Consider the following 21,158-nt stretch of genomic DNA (forward strand, 5'->3'; position numbering starts at 1 on the left):
TTCACCAAACACACACACACACCCTGTCCCCCTGCACCACATACACACACACACACACACACACACACTCCCCCTTCACCACAGACACATACACACACACTCCCCCTTCACCACACACACACACTCCCCGTCACCAGTGACACACTCTCACACTCTCCCCCTTCACCACAGACACACACACTCCCCCACACACACACACACACACACACTCCCCCTTCACCACACAGTGACACACACTCATACACTCTTCCCCCTTCACCAAACACACACAATCTCACCCCCTTCACCACACACACACACACACACACACACACACACACACACACACACACTCTCCCCCTTCACCACACACACACACACTCTTCCCCTTCACCACACACGCACACTCTCCCCCTTCACCACACACGCACTCTCCCCCTTCACCACACAGCAAGACACATACACACACAATCTCTCCCCCCTTCCCACACACACACTCCCCCCCTTCAGCGCGCGCACACACACACACACACACTTTCCCCCCTCACCAAACACACAAATCTCCCACCCCCTTCACCACACACACACACAAACAACGACACACACACTCTCCCCCTTCACCCCACACAGCCACTTTCTCACCCTTTCACTGCACACACTCTCTCCCCCTTCACAACACACATACAAACTCACCCCCTTCACCACACACACTCACACACTCTGCCCCCTCACCACACACTCTCCCACCCCCTTCACCACACACACACACACTCTCCCGCTTCACCACACACACACACTCTCCCCCTTCACCACACACACACACTCTCCCCCTTCACCACACACACACACTCTCCCCCTTCACCACACACACACACTCTCCCCCTTCACCACACACACACTCTCCCCCTTCACCACACACACACACACACACACACACACACACACACATACACACTCTCTCCCCCTTCACCACACACACACACTCTCCCCCTTCACCACACACACACACTCTCCCCTTCACCACACACACACTGTCCCCCTTCACCACACACACACACACTGTCCCCCTTCACCACACACACACACACTGTCCCCCTTCACCAAACACACACACACACCCTGTCCCCCTGCACCACATACACACACACACACACACACACACACTCCCCCTTCACCACAGACACACACTCCCCGTCACCAGTGACACACTCTCACACTCTCCCCCTTCACCACAGACACACACACTCCCCCCCACACACACACACACACACTCCCCCTTCACCAGACAGTGACACACACTCATACACTCTTCCCCCTTCACCAAACACACACAATCTCACCCCCTTCACCACACACACACACACACACACACACACACAGACACACTCTCCCCCTTCACCACACACACACACACTGTCCCCCTTCACCACACACACACACACGCTGTCCCCCTTCACCAAACACACACACACACACTGTCCCCCTTCACCAAACACACACACACACCCTGTCCCCCTGCACCACATACACACACACACACACACACACAGTCCCCCTTCACCACAGACACATACACACACACACACTCCCCCTTCACCACACACACACACTCCCCGTCACCAGTGACACACACTCACACTCTCCCCCTTCACCACAGACACACACACTCCCCCACACACACACACACTCCCCCTTCACCACACAGTGACACACACTCACACACTCTTCCCCCTTCACCAAACACACACAATCTCACCCCCTTCACCACACACACACACACACACACACACACACACACACTCTCCCCCTTCACCACACACACACACACACTCTTCCCCTTCACCACACACGCACACTCTCCCCCTTCACCACACAGGTACTCTCCCCCTTCACCACACAGCAAGACACATACACACACACACACACACACACACAATCTCTCCCCCCTTCCCACACACACACTCCCCCCCTTCAGCGCACACACACACACACACACACACACACTTTCCCCCCTCACCAAACACACAAATCTCCCACCCCCTTCACCACACACACACACAAACAATGACACACACACTCTCCCCCTTCACCCCACACAGCCACTTTCTCACCCTTTCACTGCACACACTCTCTCCCCCTTCACAACACACATACAAACTCACCCCCTTCACCACACACACTCACACACTCTGCCCCTTCACCACACACACACACACACACACACTCCCCCTTCACCACACACACACACTCACTCTCCCCCTTAACAATAGACACAAACGCACCCTTTCCCCCTTCACCACACACACACTCTCCCGCTTCACCACACACAGCCACTTTCTCACCCTTTCACTACACACACTCTCTCTCCCCCTTCACAGCACACGTACAAACTCACCCCCTTCACCACACACAAACACTCTCCCGCTTCACCAAACACGCACACACACACTCTCCCCCTTCACCACACACGCGCACACACACACTGTCTTCCCCTTCACCACACATGCACACACACACTCTCTTCCCCATCACCACACACGCGCACACACACAATCTGCCCCTTCACCACATAGCAAGACACACACAAACACACACTCTCTCTCCCCCCTACCCACACACACACTCCCCCCTTCAGCACATGCACACACACACACGCTCTCCCCCCTCACCAAACTGCTGGACATGCATATTTATTCATCACTCGCAACAACTGTTTAAGGAACAGTTGTTGCGAGTGATGAATAAATATGTCCCTCTGAGACAGGCAAGAAGGGGTAAGATAAAGGAACCTTGGATGATGAGAGCGGTGGAGCTTCTCGTCAAAAGGAAGAAGGTAGCTTACATAAGGTGGAGGAAGCTAGGGTCAAGCTCAGCTCTAGAGGATTACAGGCAGGTGAGGAAAGAGCTCAAAAATGGTCTGAGGAGAGCCAGGAGGGGCACGAGAAAGGCTTGGCAGAACGGATTAGGGAGAACACAAAGGCATTTTACACTTATGTGAGGAATAAGAGAATGGTTAAAGAAAGAGTAGGGCAGATTAGGGATAGCATAGGGAACTTGTGTGTGGAGTCTCAGGAGGTAGGGGAAGCCCTAAATGAGTTTTTTGCTTCTGTCTTTACGAAAGAAACAAACTTTGTAGTGAATGAAACCTTTGAAGAGCAGGTGTGCATGCTGGAATGGATAGAGATAGAGGAAGCTGATGTGCTGAAAATTTTGTCAAACATTAAGATTGACAAGTCGCCACGCCCAGACCAGATTTGTCCTCGGCTGCTTTGGGAAACGAGAAATGCAATTGCTTTGCCACTTGCGAAGATCTTTGCATCCTCGCTCTCCACTGGAGTCGTACCTGAGGACTGGAGAGAGGCAAATGTAATTCCTCTCTTCAATAAAGGAAATAGGGAAATCCGCGGCAATTACAGACCAGTAAGTCTCACGTCTGTCGTATGCAAGGTGTTAGAAAGGATTCTGAGGGATAGGATTTATGACCATCTGGAAGAGCATGGCTTGATTAAATGACGTCAACACGGCTTTGTGAGGGGCAGGTCATGCCTCATAAACCTTATCGAGTTCTTTGAGGATGTGACTAGAAACGTTGATGAGGGTCGAGCTGTGGATGTGGTGTATATGGACTTCAGTAAGGCATTTGATAAGGTTCCCCATGATAGGCTCATTCAGAAGGTCAGGAGGAATGGGATACAGGGGAACTTAGCTGTCTGGATACAGAATTGGCTGGCCAACAGAAGACAGCGAGGGGGAGTAGAAGGAAAATATTCTGCCTGGAAGTCAGTGGGGAGTGGTGTTCCACAGGGCTCTGCCCTTGGGCCTCTACTGTTTTTAATTTTTATTAATGACTTGGATGAGGGGATTGAAGGATGGGTCAGCAAGTTTGCAGACCACGCGAAGGTTGGAGGTGTCGTTGACAGTATAGAGGGCTGTTGTAGGCTGCAGCGGGAAATTGACAGGATGCAGAGATGGGCTGAGAGGTGGCAGATGGAGTTCAGCCTGGATAAATGCGAGGTGATGCATTTTGGAGGTCGAATTTGAAAGCTGAGTACAGGATTAAGGATAGGGTTCTTGGCAGTGTGGAGGAACAGAGGGATCTTGGTGACCAGATACATAGATCCCTTAAAATGGCCACCCAAGTGGACAGGGTTGTTAAGAAAGCACATGGTGTTTTGGCTTTCATTAACAGGGGAATTGAGTTTAAGAGTCGTGAGATCTTGTTGCAGCTCTATAAAACTTTGGTTAGACCGCACTTGGAATACTGAGTCCAGTTCTGGTCCCCCTATTATAGCAAAGATGTGGATGCTTTGGAGAGGGTTCAGAGGAGGTTTACCAGGATGCTGCCTGGACTGGAGGGCTTATCTTATGAAGAGAGGTTGACTGAGCTCGGTCTCTTTACATTGGAGAAAAGGATGAGGAGAGGGGACCTAATTGAAGTATACAAGATAATGAGAGGCATAGATAGAGTTGGTAGCCAGAGACTATTTCCCAGGGCAGAAAAGGCTAACACGAGGGGTCATAGTTTTAAGCTGGTTGGAGGAAAGTATAGAGGGGATGTCAGAGGTGGGTTCTTTACACAGAGAGTTGCGAGAGCATGGAATGTGTTGCCAGCAGCAGTTGTGGAAGCAAGGTCACTGGGGACATTTAAGAGACTGCTGGACATGGATATGGTCACAGAAATTTGAGGGTGCATTCATGAGGATCAATGGTCGGCACAACATTGTGGGCTGAAGGGCCCGTTCTGTGCTGTTCTACGTTCTATGTTCAAACACACACACTCTCCCACCCCCTTCACCACACACCCACACACACACACACTCTTCCCCCTTCACCCCACACACCAACTCTTCCCCCCTCACCAAACACACATACTCTCCCACCCGCTTCACCAAACACACATACTCTCCCACCCGCTTCACCACACACACATACTCTCCCACCCGCTTCACCACACACACACACACACACACACTCTCCCACCCGCTTCACCACACACACACTCACTCCCACCCCCTTCACCCCACACACACTCTCTCTTTCCACCTTCACCACACAGACACACACTCTCCACCTTCACCACACACAGACTCTGCCCCTTCACCACACACACCACACACAAACACACTCTGCCCCTTCACCACACACACTCACCTTTCACCACATACACACGCACTCCCACCCCCTTCACCACACACACACACACACACACACACACTCCTCCTTCACCACACACACACAGACACTCTCCTCCTTCACCCCACACACACATACACACACACACACACACACACACACCTCCTTCACCCCACACACACACACCTCCTTCACCCCACACACACACTCTCTCTCTCCCTTCACCACACTCTCACACCCGCTCTCTCCTTTCACCACACACACACACACACACTCTTTCCCCCTTCACCGCGCACTCTCTCTCACAATTCCTCACCCCATACACACATTCTCTCTCCCCCACCACTCTCACACATAGACACACACACCCACTCACTCCTTCCCCACCCCACACTCTCTCGTTATCCCCCACCCCACCCCGTCACATACACTGGCATGCACCTGTGGGTGCATCTGTATTTGCAGATACATTTCATTTTGTTCAAAAAGCACACTATTTATAGACAATCAATCAACATGACGTTTTGTAAATTCCCACTTTAGAAATTAAACCAGACTGACTCAAAACTAAGACACGATTTTGAAACAAGGTCTCAGACTTAATATTCATAGTCTGACCCAAAATGTCACTACTTCTTTACACTAATAAAACTTTTAGTTCTCTCAGCACCTTGATCTGAAAGGAATTTGGGGATTTCCATATACGTATCAATCAATTAAAAACTTCTAACTGATAAAAGACTTGACAGCATCTTAGGTTTGTTTAGTACATCCACATCTTTGGCGTGAATGTTCATCTTTTACACATCAGTAGTCTGATACTACGTCTCTCACTAACACCTGAAGGAGGACTAAGGTTCCGAAAGCTTTTCAAATAAACCTGTTGGACTATAACCTGGTGTAGTGTGATTTCTGACTTGTCCACCCCAGTCTCACACCGGCACCTCCACATCATGGCAGAGGGGATGGAACATAAGATCAAGGCAGTTTTAAACAGAGTGGATGTTGTGGTTATAAACAATGACTTGCACTTATATTCAGCTAGTCCATGTTTAACTCTTTGAATGTGTTGTTAAAATTCAACATCCTAAATGAGAACAAAAATAAATCGGCCATCAAAAAATCATGTAATAACATGGATTACATAGCCTCTCATTTTTATATTAAAAATGTTAAGCCTGCCTTGAAAATCTAATTTTCTACTGGCTTTGTGGGCTTACCACTTGCTGCCTATCTAAAGCCTTCCTGCAACTAGGGCTAAAGTATCAGAGCAGATATCCTTCCCTTCCTTTCCTAAAGGGCATTAGTGAATCAGATGCACTTTTCTGATAATCAGCAGTAGGTTTCACAGTCACCATTAGACTGTTAATTCCTCATTTTTATTGAATTCAAGTTCCACGACCTGCCATGATGGGATTTGAACACAGAATATATTACTGGGTCTCTGGATTAATATTCTAATGATAAAACACTAGGCCATTACTTTCCCATGAGCATATGGGGAGGTTGTTATTGTGAGGGTATCGGGAGAGTCTGATGAGCGTGAGGGTCTTATGAGGACTAGTGAGAGTGATGGGGTGGGAGAGTCCACTCAGTGTGAGGATATGGGTAAAGGTGGTAAGCACAAGTGTGATGGAGGACTGGCAGGCATGTGGGGGCAGGCAAGGTGGAGATTCACTGAGCATGAAAGTGTCAGCAAGGGCAGTGAATACGGAAAAGAGTGGAAGAGCAACAACTGCGAAGGCAGTCACAGCACTAAGTTATAAATTTTATTTCACAAATAGAGTCATAAAGGTCAACAGTACAGAAAAAGGCCCTTTGGTCTATCTAGTCTACGGTGGTCAAAAGCAAGGACCTAACTATTTTAATCCGATTTTCCAGCACTTAGACCATTACCTTGCATGCCTTCACATCGCAAGTACACATCTAAATACTGCTTAAACGTTATGAGGGTTTCTCGACCACCATTACAGGAACTGAGTTCCAGATTCCTATCACCCTGAGTAAAAACATTTCCCCTTACATCTCCTCCACACATTATGTCCTTTACCTTCAATTCATGTCCCCTGATCACTGATGCCTCCACCCAGGGCAAACATTTCTTCCAACCTATCCTATCAATGCCTCTCATAATTCTGTACATCTCAATCATATCCTCCCACCCTCAGTCTCATCTGCTGCAAGAACAATCCAGTCTATCCAATCTCTTTTCATAATTTAAACTCTCAAGTGCAGGTAACATCATGGTAAATCTCCTCCTCACCATCTCCATTGCAATCACATCCCTCCCATAATGTAGATTCCAGAATTGTACCCAATACTCGCGCTGTGGTCTAACCAACAGTTAATACAATTTAAACATTTATTCGGATTGAATTCCACTTGCCACTAATCAGCTCATCTAACCAGCCCAGCTTTACTCCTCTGTAATCCAGAGCTAACCTTCTCCCTACCACGCCACAAAATTTTGTGCCACCTGCAAAGTTACTGATCAACCCTTCTATTTACAAGTCTAAATCGGTTTTATATAAACTACAAAAGGCACTGGTCACCAATCACAAAAACACCCCTCAACTACTACTCTCTACTTATTGCAAGCCAATTTTGGGGATCCAATGAAGTTGTACCATAATATTTGATTCAGCCATTTCTTCCTCATCTGTCATTTTCACACCTTTGAGAACTGAGGTTAAACTTCGGTCATTCGATTATTCTATCACTACATTTGTAATTCTCAGCAAAATATTCAGTAATGTGAAGAGGCATTTTTCACTCAAGCAGGCTAACTATACTGTCAGAAATACTTCATAGACCAGGAATGTAAGCTTTTGTATTCTATATGGGTCAATATTGTACTGGGCAGTGAATTTACCTTCCGAAGCAGAAAATGAGCTCTGAACATTATACTAACTACGAAATTCTCAATTATTAGGAAATTTCAGTTTGTTTAGCTGATGGTGAAGAAATTGCTCACCACATCACTTGCACTTGAAAACTCATTGTTGACAAGGCTTTCAAGTGCCATCCACCGAACAGGTCTATTCTCATTGTCTCCCAAGCAGTGATAGTCCATAGGGAAAAGGTCTCTGGAGAGAGCATTGTCTGTAATCTTTACCTGAAGACTATCGTCAATTCTGGAATAAATAGTAGAGAAGTGGATTATTAACTTGAACGTTTAAACATACAAGCATATGAATTGTTAAGTTAGAAGTAGTAAAGTATGGCATATCATCAGATTTCTGAAACTGAATACAGGACAGAAATTAGAAATCTGAAGCTGTGAGGAGTGTGTGTACATAGTTCTTTCCAGTGGAAATTGAACATTCGAATGCTGGCACTGAAACAAGCCCTAATCCACTGTGTAGATAGTTTTGAACTATACAAAATATATTTTATTTCTGGCAGAACACTTTGGATGCCAAAGACCAATAATTTATACCAGCTGTGTTTCCAAATATGTGCTTTATGGTTTGTCAGTGGCAAAAGACTCCCCCATCACCCCCCACAAGGCTCCAAGTGAAGTGTTACATTGGCTCATGTGAAATATGGCATTTTTTTTAGGCTTCCTTTATCATAAAGAGTGGGAAGGAGAAAACACATTTCACAGCAAGCTACATATTTCTATATGGTGCGTAAAATATCTCATTGAAACTCACAGGAGCATTATGAAACAAATGTTGACAGTCACACAAGGAGATATCACCTTTGATCAAAGCTTGATCAAAGGTGTGGGGTAAGTAGCGCATCAAAGAAAGAAATCAAACAGACAGACTGGGAAGAGTAGGGTGGGCCTTTCAGATCTTCGGGAATAGGTACCAACAGCGGCATGATTAAAAGTTCACTCGGCTGATCAATATCTGGGATGGGGGGAAATATCTTTGAGACAAGGTCAGAAAGGCTGGACCTGTATCCACTGGAGTTTAGATAAGTGACCCCCTTTTGGAGATCCTCTTACAAAGATCTTCCAAAGATTACTTGGAATACTGCGTCCAGTTCTGGGCGCCCTATTATAGGAAAGATGTGGATGCTTTGGAGAGGGTTCAGAGGAGGTTTACCAGGATGCTGCCTGGACTGGAGGGCTTATCTTATGAAGAGAGGTTGACTGAGCTCGGTCTCTTTTCATTGGAGAAAAGGAGGAGGAGAGGGGACCTAATTGAGGTATACAAGATAATGAGAGGCATAGATAGAGTCGATAGCCAGAGACTATTTCCCAGGGCAGAAATGGCTAGCACGAGGGGTCATAGTTTTAAGCTGGTTGGTGGAAAGTATAGAGGGGATGTCAGAGGCAGGTTCTTTACGCAGAGAGTTGTGAGAGCATGGAATGCGTTGCCAGCAGCAGTTGTGGAAGCAAGGTCATTGGGGTCATTTAAGAGACTGCTGGACATGCATATGGTCACAGAAATTTGAGGGTGCATCCATGAGGATCAATGGTCGGCACAACATTGTGGGCTGAAGGGCCTGTTCTGTGCTGTACTGTTCTATGTTCTATGTTCTATGTTCTATGATCTTAAGAGGAAGTGACAGAGTGGATACCGAAAGGATGTTTTCTCTTGTGAGAAAGACTACAGCTAGGGGACACATTTGAAGGAGCCCTCCATTTAACATAGAACATAGAACATTACAGCACAGTACAGGCCCTTTGGCCCTTGATGTTGTGCCGACCTGTCATACCAATCTGAAGCCCATCTAACCTACACTATTCCATGTACGTCCATATGCTTATCCATGCTTATTTATGACAGAAGTGAGGAGAAACCTTTTCTCTGAGATGGCAAGTCTTTGTAACTCTCTTTTAGAGGCAGGAAAGGCAGGCCATTAAATATTTTAAAGACAGAGGTAGATAGATTCTTGATTAACAAGTGAGCCAATAGTATTATTGCACAGGTGAGAATGTGGAGTTAAGGTAACAACCAAATCAGCCATAATCTAACTGGGTGGTGGAATAGGCTCCAAGGGCCAATTGATTTACTTCAGTTCCTACATCTTATGGCATTATGAAGGAGTTTACAATGACAGAGATAAGCAAGGTCATGGAAGGTACTGAAAAGAAGGAAAAGAACTTCAAAAACAATGCAATGCCCAACTGGGAGCCAGTATAGGTCAGTGATAAATAGACAGGAAAAGAGTATTTTGGGGGAGTTATTTTACATGCAGAATTTAAGATAACCTCAAGGTAAAAGAGGGTACAAGGTCAAAGGCAATCAGTGGAGCACTGGAATCTTCAGGTTTAGAGACAACAAAGTCATGGATGATGGTTTCAACAGAAGAACGGAGGATCAGATGAAGCCAGGTGATGCTCTAGTGTTGGAAATAGGTGATCTTAGTGATGGCATCAATGGCATCAAATATGACCGTAAAGGCTGCAAACAAACTTGTTTTAGACTCAGACTGGTAGGCCAAAGAATATGCCCTTTGCCCACCAAATCTGCACTGACACATGATGCCTTTCAAAACTTCTGCCTCTATGTAGTCCATATCCATTTATTTGTTGCCTATTCAAATTTCCATTAAGATACTTCTTAAATGTTGCTTTTGGATTTACCTTCACCACCTCGTCTGGCAGCACATTTGAGGCACCTACGATCCACGCTGTAAAAAAACTTGCATCTTACATCTCCTTTAAATTTCCCCTTTTTACTTTAAACCTATATCCCCGGGTAACTGACATTTCTACTGTAAGAAAAAGACTCTGACTATCTATTCCTCTCATAATTTTGTAAACTTCTATCAGGTCACTCGTCATCCTTCCACATTCAAGTGAAAACAAACTACATTTGTCCAAGGTGTCCTCATGACTAATGCCCTCCAGACCAGACAACATTCTGGTAAATGGGTTTGGTATCATTGCCGAAGCCTCTACAACTGGTAGTGTGGTGAACAGAACTCTACACAATATTCCAAATATGGCTGATCTGAAGTTCTATACTGCTGCAACACAATTTGCCATTTTTTAAATATTCTGTGTCCTGACCAATGAAGGCAAGCAGGCCATATGCCTTCTTGGCCACTTTATCCAATTGTGTCGCCACTTTCGGGGAACTGTGGGCCTGTACACCTCAATCTCTACATGTTGATGCTACGAAGGGGTTCTGTTATTTACTGTACACTTCCCTCATGCATTAGATCTTCCAAAATGCAACACCTCACATTTGTTCAGATTAAATTCCATCTGCCATTTTTCTACCTAAGTCTCCAGCCTATCTATGTCCTGCTGAATTTAGCAATCCTCCTTATTATCCACAGCTCGACCAGTCATTGCTGTCGTCTGCAAACTTACTAATCAGGTCACCTACATTCTCCTCTTGATCATATTACAAACTACAGGGGCCCCAGCACTGATATGTGACGAAAACCACTGGTCATAAATCTCCAGTCAGAAAGATACTCTTCCACCTCTACCCTGTCTTCTGATTTAGCCAGTTCTGTATACAACTTACCATCTTACAATAGATCCAATATAACTTCACCTTTTGCGCCAGTTCTGTCAAAGGCCTTGCTAAAGTCCATCAGGACAACATCTATTGCTCTGCCCTCATCTATCATCTTTGCCACTTCCTCAAAAAACTTACTCAAGTTTGAGAGACACAATCTTGCCCACATGAAGCCATGCTGCCTATTGCTAGTAAATTTATATTTTTGAAAACGAGAATAAATTCTATTCCTAAGATTCTTCTCCAATAATTTCCCTACTACTGACGCAAGACTCCTGGCCGATAATTTCCTGGATTACCCCTTTCCCATCTTAAACATACGAACAATACTGACTATTCTGCAGTCTTCAGGACCTCTCATATGTCAAAAGAAGGTACGAAGATTTTGTACAAGCCTCCAGTAATTGCCTCACCCACCTCCCCTCTGCATCTAGGGTAGATACCATCAGGTCCGGGGAACTTGTCGACTCTAATGATTTAAGAAACACCCTACATCTCCTTTTTTCATATTGACATACTCCAGAATATCAATATACCCCTCCTGAGATGCAACATCAACCATATCTTTCTCCTTTGTGAATGCTGATGCAAAGTATTAATTAAGGAATTCACCCATGTCCTCTGGCTCAATCCCCAATATCAGGTCTTGTATCCTTATTTTCAGTTACCTTTCAGTTTGGCCTCTGTTATGTTTCTCACAGTCCTGGTGTGGTATTTTCTATATTATGTTACTTTTATAGTTTGCGCGAATGGGATCCTTCATGCTCGTAAGTAGCTGTCACAGGATGGTTGTCGGTTTCTGGGCTACCTTGATATCTATGGGGCCTGCGCAGTTTTGTGGTAATCTCTGATACGCCACTGCTATACGGGAGGGTGACTAGTGTGTCTGGCCATGTTCTGTCTTCTTGTTGTGGTCTATTGTGGAGGTAACAGCGGATTGTGCTTTTTGTGTATTCATTCTTTTTAAAAACTCCGTGTAAGTGCTTCTGTTCTGCCCTGCAGTGTGTTGTGAATAGTGTCCTGATGCATCTCCTTATGGGTGGCCTTTCTATCTAGAGGATCAGATAATGATATCCTTTAATGTAACAGCACTATTTACTTCCATACACATCAACCTAGCCAAAGAAACAAATACTACGTTGGTGGATGAATCAGGAAGGCAGGCACCAACAGCATCAACAAGGATAGCACTCTGAAGTTGTTGGATCTGTGTCTCACAATCTACTTCACCTTCAATGACTATATATTCGAACAAATCTAATGGAATACCAGTGGGATCCCCAATATCAGGACTGTTGCAGAAGCTGTAATGCAAAGATAAGAAATGGACAGTGCTCTCCACTATACCATTCAAACTTTGGGTCTGCAGTTCCCATTATTTCTGAAACTTTGGGTCTGTTATGTAGATGACACCTTTGTGATTACCAAACACACAAGACTAGAAGAAACCCACCGACAACGTCACTGGAATAAAATTCACAAAAGAAGAGAACAATAACTGACTACTCTTCCTAGACATAATGGTAGAAATGTAAGAATAATGGGGTACTCTACACCAGCGCATACAGAAAGACCACCCATTGGGACCAGATACTTAATTACTCCAGCAATCACTGCAGCATCCACTTACACAGCTGCATCAAGACATTATTCAAACGAGCCACAACACACCGCAGCAACCTGGAATTGTGCAACCGAAGCACGTAAACAACAATTGGGACAGAACACCAACGCTTCAGCGGAGGTGCACTGGCAATCCTACCTAGCATGGTGACAAAACATCTGCAATCAAATATACTAGCTCAGCAAGCAAGTCAGCAACCTCAACCACAACCTGAGCTACAAATTTTCTCAAAAACTTCAAAAAGAATTCAATCAGACTCACCGAGCCAAATAACAGTGGAGCGGCAGTAGAGGTGCACACACGTTGAGAAGGGGAAGTTTTACCTTTGCCACAGGTATGCAGCGTGTCATTTGTGACTTGGAAACTGCTTTGGTGCTCCACACGAGCTCCACCATCTCAGCCTAGCCTCTTAATCCTACCACAGAATCATAGAACTATTGAATCACTACAGCATGGAAGCAGGCCAGTCAGCCCATTGAGTCCACATAGGCCTTCTGAAAAGCATCCCACCCAGACCCAAACCTTATCCTGTCCCTGTAACCCCACATTTCCCATGGCTAACCCACTTAGCCTGTACATCCCTTGACACTACAGGCAAGTTAGAATGGCCAATCCACCTAGCCTGCACATCTTTAAACAATGGGAGAAAATCAGAGATCTGGTGGAAATGCACTCAATATGCAAACTCCACACAGACAGTCGCCCAAGGATGGAGCCAAACCAAGAGCCCTGGTACTGGGGCACTGCAGTAGTAATGACAGAGTCACCATGCTGCTCAGGCTGTCTTCAGGTGATGTCTCTTCAAATACATTATTCCTATTTGCTTTGGCTGCTCCATGTGGTAACGAGTTCTGCAAACTGTCCAATCTCTGGGTAAAGTTTTTTCTGATTTCTTGTTTGAATTTATTTGTGAATACCAGCTGATGTGATAGCTGCGTGTGTCACAGCCTCAATCAAACCAGGGATCTTCTCAGAGTGGTCCATTAATTAAGAATTTATCTAAGCTTGGATGTAGTTCCCTTTTAATAAGTGTTTCAACTTAAACAATTAAAACACTTTAAATAAGATTCAATAAATAATTTTTATTGAAAGGTAAGTAAACAATGATCTTTATTAGCTAAAATACAGATACCGAGGATTAAGGAAGGTTAAAAGTTATCAATCAAGATGGACAGAAATTCATGTGGACTCACTGCACAGATGCTGTGGCTGCAACGGTAGGTCAGAGACTACGAGTACTGCAGTAACTCATCTCCTGACTCCCCAAAGCCTGTCCACTACCTACAAGGCGCAAATTAGGAGTGTGATAGAATACACCCCACCTGCCTGAATGGATGCATTCAAGAAATTCAAGAAACAATCAAGAAAGGTTGATACCATCAAGGACAAAGGATCCGCTTGATTGTCACCATGCCTACAAGTATCCACTCCCTCCACACTGACACTCAATAGCAGCAGTGCGCACTACGTACAAGACGCAGTGCAGAAATTCACAAAAGATCCATAGGGAGTTCCTTCCAAATCCACAACCTCTTCCAAGTGGAATCGGGTAATTATTTAACAATACTTTGAGAGTTATATTTCAGAGAACACAGACTGGGGTAGAGGGTGCTGGTGGAGATCTTCCCAACAGTCATCATGGTGTTCCAACTCTCTCATTATCCGCAATCAACATTGCCAGGTTGCTGCATGGTTTCTGCCATCACCTTGTAGCAAGTTTCTCGACACAGCTCATTGCTTTCAACTTGGCTGTTTATATAGGCAACAAAGGATTAACCGACAAAGAGATGGGAATGACACAAGTAAATCCAGCTGAAACTGAAGGATCTGTTAAACCAGAAGCAGGGAAGAGTGGCCCCTGATGGTCAGGACTAACACGACCAGAAAATGTTAGAGTTAAAAGTTGGTAGGATGATAGTCCTCATCCAATTATGAATTGGGAAGAATGTAGAAGAGACACAATGGATCTCCTGATGGAATTAGGGTCACTAATCAACCCTAAGGAAGAGACTGTAATCTTAGAAAGCCAACACATCAAGCAGAGATCAGATCCAGCACAGACCGACAACAGATATTGTCAGAGGACGAGGACATATAGGGAAATGGGGAATGATAATGGGAAAAGTACCAATGGCATGGTTGGATTTCAGGAGAAATAACATTGCCCCTCTCGGGGTAGGGAAGCCATCCAAGGATCAGAAAGACAATACCTTATATGTAGGGAGGCACTGGAACCAGTAGGGGAAATAGTATTGGAAATGTTGGTGCAAGGAGTAATGGAAGAAAGTAAGGTTCTTGGCTAACTCAAATCAAGAAGTGCAAATGCTAGAGATTTGAAACAGAAACAGAAGTTGCCGGTGAAACTCAGCAGGTCTGGCATCGTCTGTGGGAAGAATTGGAATTAGAATGGAATTAGGTTTTATGGTCATGCGTACTCAAGTGCAGGGCTACACTGGACTAGAAACATTAACTCTGCTTTCTCTCCACAGATGGTGCCAGATCTGCTAAGTAGTGCCAGCAGTTTCTGTTTCTGTTCCTTAACTAACATGCCCTTTTGAGACAGATCAGAAACTGGACATGCCCTATTGGTTCACTATAGATTAAACAACTTAGAATGAGATGATCCAAAAAGAAGCACCCGACTGCACTAACCCCACTATTCTATTTATTGACCTGATCCCAGAACAACAGATGGTTACCATCTGGACAGTGCTAACAGATTCTGATCCATACTCACGGTTCCAGAATCCCAGGATTGGTTTTCTTTTAAAGTAGGGGAGAACCAGTACACGTAGACCCATCTGCCACAAGGTTCAACAGTCACCCAGCTACTTTCACCAGATGATGGTGAGAAAATTGCAGTGAAGACTTATCTGAACAGAGAATTTCCTGAATTAGTATGTTGGCTTCAACATAGAAACCTAGAAAATAGCTGCAGGAGTGGGTCAATTGACCCTTGGAGCCTGCGTCACCATTCAATACAATCATGGCTGATCATGCAAGCTCACTATCCCATGCCTTCCCATGCCCATACCCTTTGAACCCTTTAACCACAAAGGCCACATTCAGCTCCCTTTTGAATATATCTAATGAATGGCCCCAACAGCTTCCTGAGGGAGAGTATTTCACAGGCTCACAACTCTGAGTGATAAAATTCTTTCTCATCTTAGTCCTTAATGGCTTAACACTTGTAAGGTATGTAGATAGAAGTTAGAACTAGGGATCTAGTTCTGGACTTCCCCAACATTGAGAACATTCTTTCTGAATCTAGCCTGCTCAGTCCTATCAGGATCTTATGTTTCTATGAGATCCGCCTCATTCTTCTAAATTCCAGCCGACACAAGCCCAGTTGACCCAGTCTTTCTTCATATGTCAGTCCTGCCATTATGGGAATCAACCTGGTGAGTCTTCACTGGACTCCCTCAATAGCAAGAATGTCCTTCCTCAGGCTAGAGAGCATGCCATTAGCTTTCTTTGCTGCCTACTGTACCTGCATGCCAACCATCAGTGACTGTTCCACCATGACATCCAGGTCTCGTTGCATCTCATCTTTTCCTAAACTGCCACCATTCATATATTAGTCTGCCTTCCTGTTTTTGTGACTAACGTGGATAACCTCACATTTATCCACATTATATTGCATTTGCCAAGTAGTTGCCCACCCAGCCAGTCCTTCCAAGTCACCCTGCAGCCTCTTAGCATCTTCCTCACAGCCCAACTGCTACCCAGCTTAATGTCGTCCGCAAATGTGGAGATATGGCATTCGATTCCTTCATCCAAATCATTAATGTATATGGTGAACAGCTGAGATGCTGCACTGAATCCTGCAGAACCCCACTCAGCCTGCCACTCAAATGGAAATAAAGGAATATGTCAGGGTCTGATTAACCCAGCTGGAAGGTTTAGTCCAGGGTTGATTTAAGATTAGCATAAAAATGGCCCAAGTGAGGACATCTCAAATCTCCTACCTGGGTATGAAATCTCACAGGGTCAGTGGTAGATGCCCGAGACCCAGAAAGAGGAAATGCCTTGACTCATCTTTGTGAAGGGAGTCTGGAAGCTAATGAGTTACTCAGCCATTGTGGAAATTCACGTGTGGGCTAGAGAACAAAAATAATAGGCTGGGGTGAGAACAGGGAGAGGCTTATACCAAAAGAAAGAATCCTTGTGAAACACAAATATAGAAGATAGGAACTGGAGGTGGCCCATTTGGTCCTTCGAACCTGCTTTGCCATTCTTCATGATCATGACTGATCATCCAACTCAATAGCGCAATCCTGCTTTCTCCCCAAAACCTTTGATTCCATTTGCCCCAAGTCTTATATCTAGTCAACTCCTGAATACACTCAACATTTTGGCATCAACTTCTTCTTGTGGTCATTAATTCCACAGGCTCACAACTCTTTGGGTTAGGAAATGTCTCCTCATTTCCGCCCTAAATTGTCTACCCTGAATCCTCAGACTGTGACCCTTGTTCTGAACCCACCCACCATCAGGAACATCCTCCCCACTTCTACCCTGTCCAGTCCTGTTAGAATTTTATAAGTCTCTGTGAGAACCCCCCTCATTCACCTGAGCTCTAGCGAAAACAATTCCAACCTAGTCAACCTCTCCTTATATGTGAGACCCGTGATCCCCGGAATCAGCCCGGTAAACCTTCACTGCACTCCTTCAAGAGCAAGATCATCCTTCTTCAGAAAAAGATATCAAAATTGCACACAATATTCCAGGTGTGCTCTCACCAAAGCTCTGTACAACTACAAGAGCACTTCCCTACTCCTGTACTCACAACCTGTTGCAATGAAGGCCAACACACCACTTTCCTTCGTTACTGCCTGCTGCACCTGCACGCTTACCTTCAGTGACTGGTGCACAAAGATGCCCAGGTCGTGCTGTACACTCCCCTCTCCCAGTTTATAGCCATAAGTACCTGCACTGGACCTTCCCAGGATGAGAGAGTCCATTACCTGTATGTTGATGACGAAGGAAGGCACCATTGGGCTACCCTGGCTAAGGAACACAGAGACCAAATGTAGCTGATGGCGTAGAATCATATAATTGTCCACAGTGGGAGCAACCATTGATTCTGCTGCATGGGCTAGAAAGGCTTGTCAGCAACACTCACAGAATAGTGAAGTAGTGGTATACAGAAAACACATTATTATACAGGTGCTTAATCAGGGAAGCTGGACGGCAGCTCAGGAAGATATATTACTACCCCAAGATGTGTTTGTACATGTGATGCGAAACATGCAACGGCACTAAGAGAAGAACTAACCCATGAGAGCACTGAACTTGTAGAGGGGCACCAACTGGGGGGATATGGTAAGACAGGTCCCTGAAGGACTAGTCAAGAAATAGTATGCTGATGGAAGCCCTTGAACAAGGAATGCATTAATAGCTGCAGAAGGGGCATGCATAAAGTGTAGATTACTTGCCAGATGTGGATTTAATTACCTTGATGCACACCTTTAACTTAATGAAAGACAAAATTGTGTGCATACTGATAGAGATTATGCTTTTGGCATAGTACATGATATCATGGAGGAGAAGGCATATTACCTCTAGCAGAGCTCTGGTAAGGCATGAGGAAATAATTAACTGGTAGAGGCTGTTATGAGACCCAACCACTGGAGATGTGATTAAGATTAAGCCTGTAGGAAGGTAGAAACACCACAAAATGTGGGTAATTCACAGGCAGACTTTGGCCAAAAAGCATTAGACATAAGGGGCGAGATAAAGAAATACAGATTTTTGTGTGAGGATGAAGAAAGTATCAGTGCAACAAATACAGGACTCAGCAGACAGAGCAGAACATGAGTGGGAATGTGAAAGACCTATGAAGGAAGCAGATGGGGTCAGGATAAAGGAAGAACAGGTATTGGTTTTGAAGGCAATCTGTTATAGCCTACTGGCAATACACCATAGAATAGGCAATCCTGAGAATAAGACTACCTGAGAGTGGTAAACAGATGATGGTGGTGGAATGGATAAGATGTAACACAACATCGCCAACGACGTCAGTACCAACAAGAAGGGTTAGGATGGGCAAGTGGATGCAGCCCACTGGACCATGTGAAAATCCACATTGTACACTTGACAAATTGAGGGAAGACCAATTGCTTGGCAATTATCAACCTGTTCACCGACAGGTTGGGTATTTGTAGTTTGGGAACATACATTCTCCAGCTACACTTTTGGCTGTAAGAAATAATACTCAATGGAGAGTCCGACTACAAATCAGACCTGGGCACAAATTCCAAGCAGAATAGAACAACATTGCTTCATTGGAGGCCTCACTAATGACATTATCTAGAATGGTGATGAAACATCTGAATGAAAACAAGCCAGCTCGGCGAGCAAGTCAACAACCTCACCCACAACCCAAGCTATAAATCTTTGCTAAAACTTTCAAGAATATAGTCTCACAGTGTGCTGACATGCCTTAAAGTGTAGTAATAAAATCAAATAGCATTAACTTGTTCATCAGTTGAATATCTTGAGGAAACATAGAGCAATCAAACATCTACCCCTAACCTCAACTTCCATCATGTCCCTCTCCTCAGTGAATACCGTCGCAAAGTAATCATTAAGAATCTCACTCATTTTCTCTGACTCCTTGCATACCTTCCTTCCTTTGTCCTTCAGTGGGCCAACTTGCTCCTTATGTACGAATAAAACGCTTCGGAATTTTCCTTAACCCTGTTTGCTAAAGATATTTCATGACCCCTTTTGGGCCTCTTAATTGCTCATTTCAGATTGGTCCTACTTTCCTGATATTCTTCCAAAGCTTCGTCTGTTTTCAGTTGCCTAGGCCTTATGTCTGCTTCCTTTTCCTCTTTGCTAGTCTCACAATTTCACCTGTCATCCATGATTCCCTAATCTTGCCCCTTATATCGCTCATTTTCACTGGGACATTTCTGTCGTGCACGCTAACCAAACTCTCTTTAAAAGCCTCCCCCATATCAAATGTGGATTTACCCTCAAAGAGCTGCTCCTAATCCACATTCCCCAGCTCCTGCCGAATTTTGCTATAGTTGCCCTATTCCCAAGTTAGCAATCTTCCTTTAGGATCACTCTCGTCTTTGTCTATCAGTATTCTAAAACTTACAGAATTGTGATCGTTATATAGCTGTGTATACATTTTGACTTATTCTGTACAGAATATGAATTTGAAGCATTTTATTCAGTTTGATTATACATGCAAGTAAAATTAATAGTTCTGCTTACTAAATGAACGTGGTATCTATATTTCTTGGTGTAATTGGATCTGTTGCTTATTCTTTGTACCTCTTCTGCGATGCATTAAAGAAGTACTTATTGCTTTTGTGGGTGATGTTCCAGTTTTGCAACTTCTTTGAAACTGGGAATTATGCGATTTCCAGATTTATTTCAAGTTCATTGCTTTCAGGTCTGCAGCATTGTCTCTTGCTGTCTTGGTCTCATAGTCTGCTCTAGCCTCACAACAGCTGTTGAAACCCTTTATCGCATCCATGACAATAGCTGTCATTCATCTACTTTTAAAATAAAGACACATCCCAAACTCCATTTCTGCATGATTTCCTTCGTCCTTTAATATTTGTAAACTTGTTCAAAATCTATGCTCTCCATATCTTAGGCGGCACGGTGGTACAGTGGTTAGCACTGCAGCCTCACAGCGCCAGGGACCCGGGTTTGATTCCAGCCTCGGGCAATTGTCTGTGCGGAGTTTGCACATTCTCCCCGTGTCTGCTTGGGTTTCATCCGGGTGCTCCGGTTTCCTCCCACAGTCCAAAGATGTGCAGGCTAGTGCAGGCCTGTGATTTGAAACTCTTCTTTCCCTTTAACAGAACCATTAGTGGTGGAACTTTAACTGGCTTTATTCTTACTCTGAGGTTCACTATGAAATCATCTCATTCTTGACATCCTTCCACTGAGAGTCTCCCTTTCAACATTTATCTCCTTTGATCAGGTTTTTGGTCATATCTGTAATTTAGCCCTCTTGATTCGTT

The 21,158-nt window shown here is 44.7% G+C and overlaps 1 protein-coding gene across 3 annotated transcripts in view; it reads right to left on the reverse strand.

The window, feature by feature from the left end:
- Positions 1-21,158, reverse strand: part of ryk (receptor like tyrosine kinase) — a 375,194-nt gene that overhangs the window by 74,694 nt on the left and 279,342 nt on the right. For all 3 annotated transcript variants that reach the window (XM_059650938.1, XM_059650939.1, XM_059650937.1), the window contains one exon: positions 8,087-8,246. In XM_059650938.1, coding sequence (XP_059506921.1) covers positions 8,087-8,246 — 160 coding nt within the window. The remainder of the gene's footprint in view (positions 1-8,086; positions 8,247-21,158) is intronic.

The sequence above is a fragment of the Stegostoma tigrinum genome, chromosome 14 (assembly GCF_030684315.1).
Source record: "Stegostoma tigrinum isolate sSteTig4 chromosome 14, sSteTig4.hap1, whole genome shotgun sequence".
In the NCBI taxonomy this organism is placed as follows: Eukaryota; Metazoa; Chordata; class Chondrichthyes; order Orectolobiformes; family Stegostomatidae; genus Stegostoma; species Stegostoma tigrinum.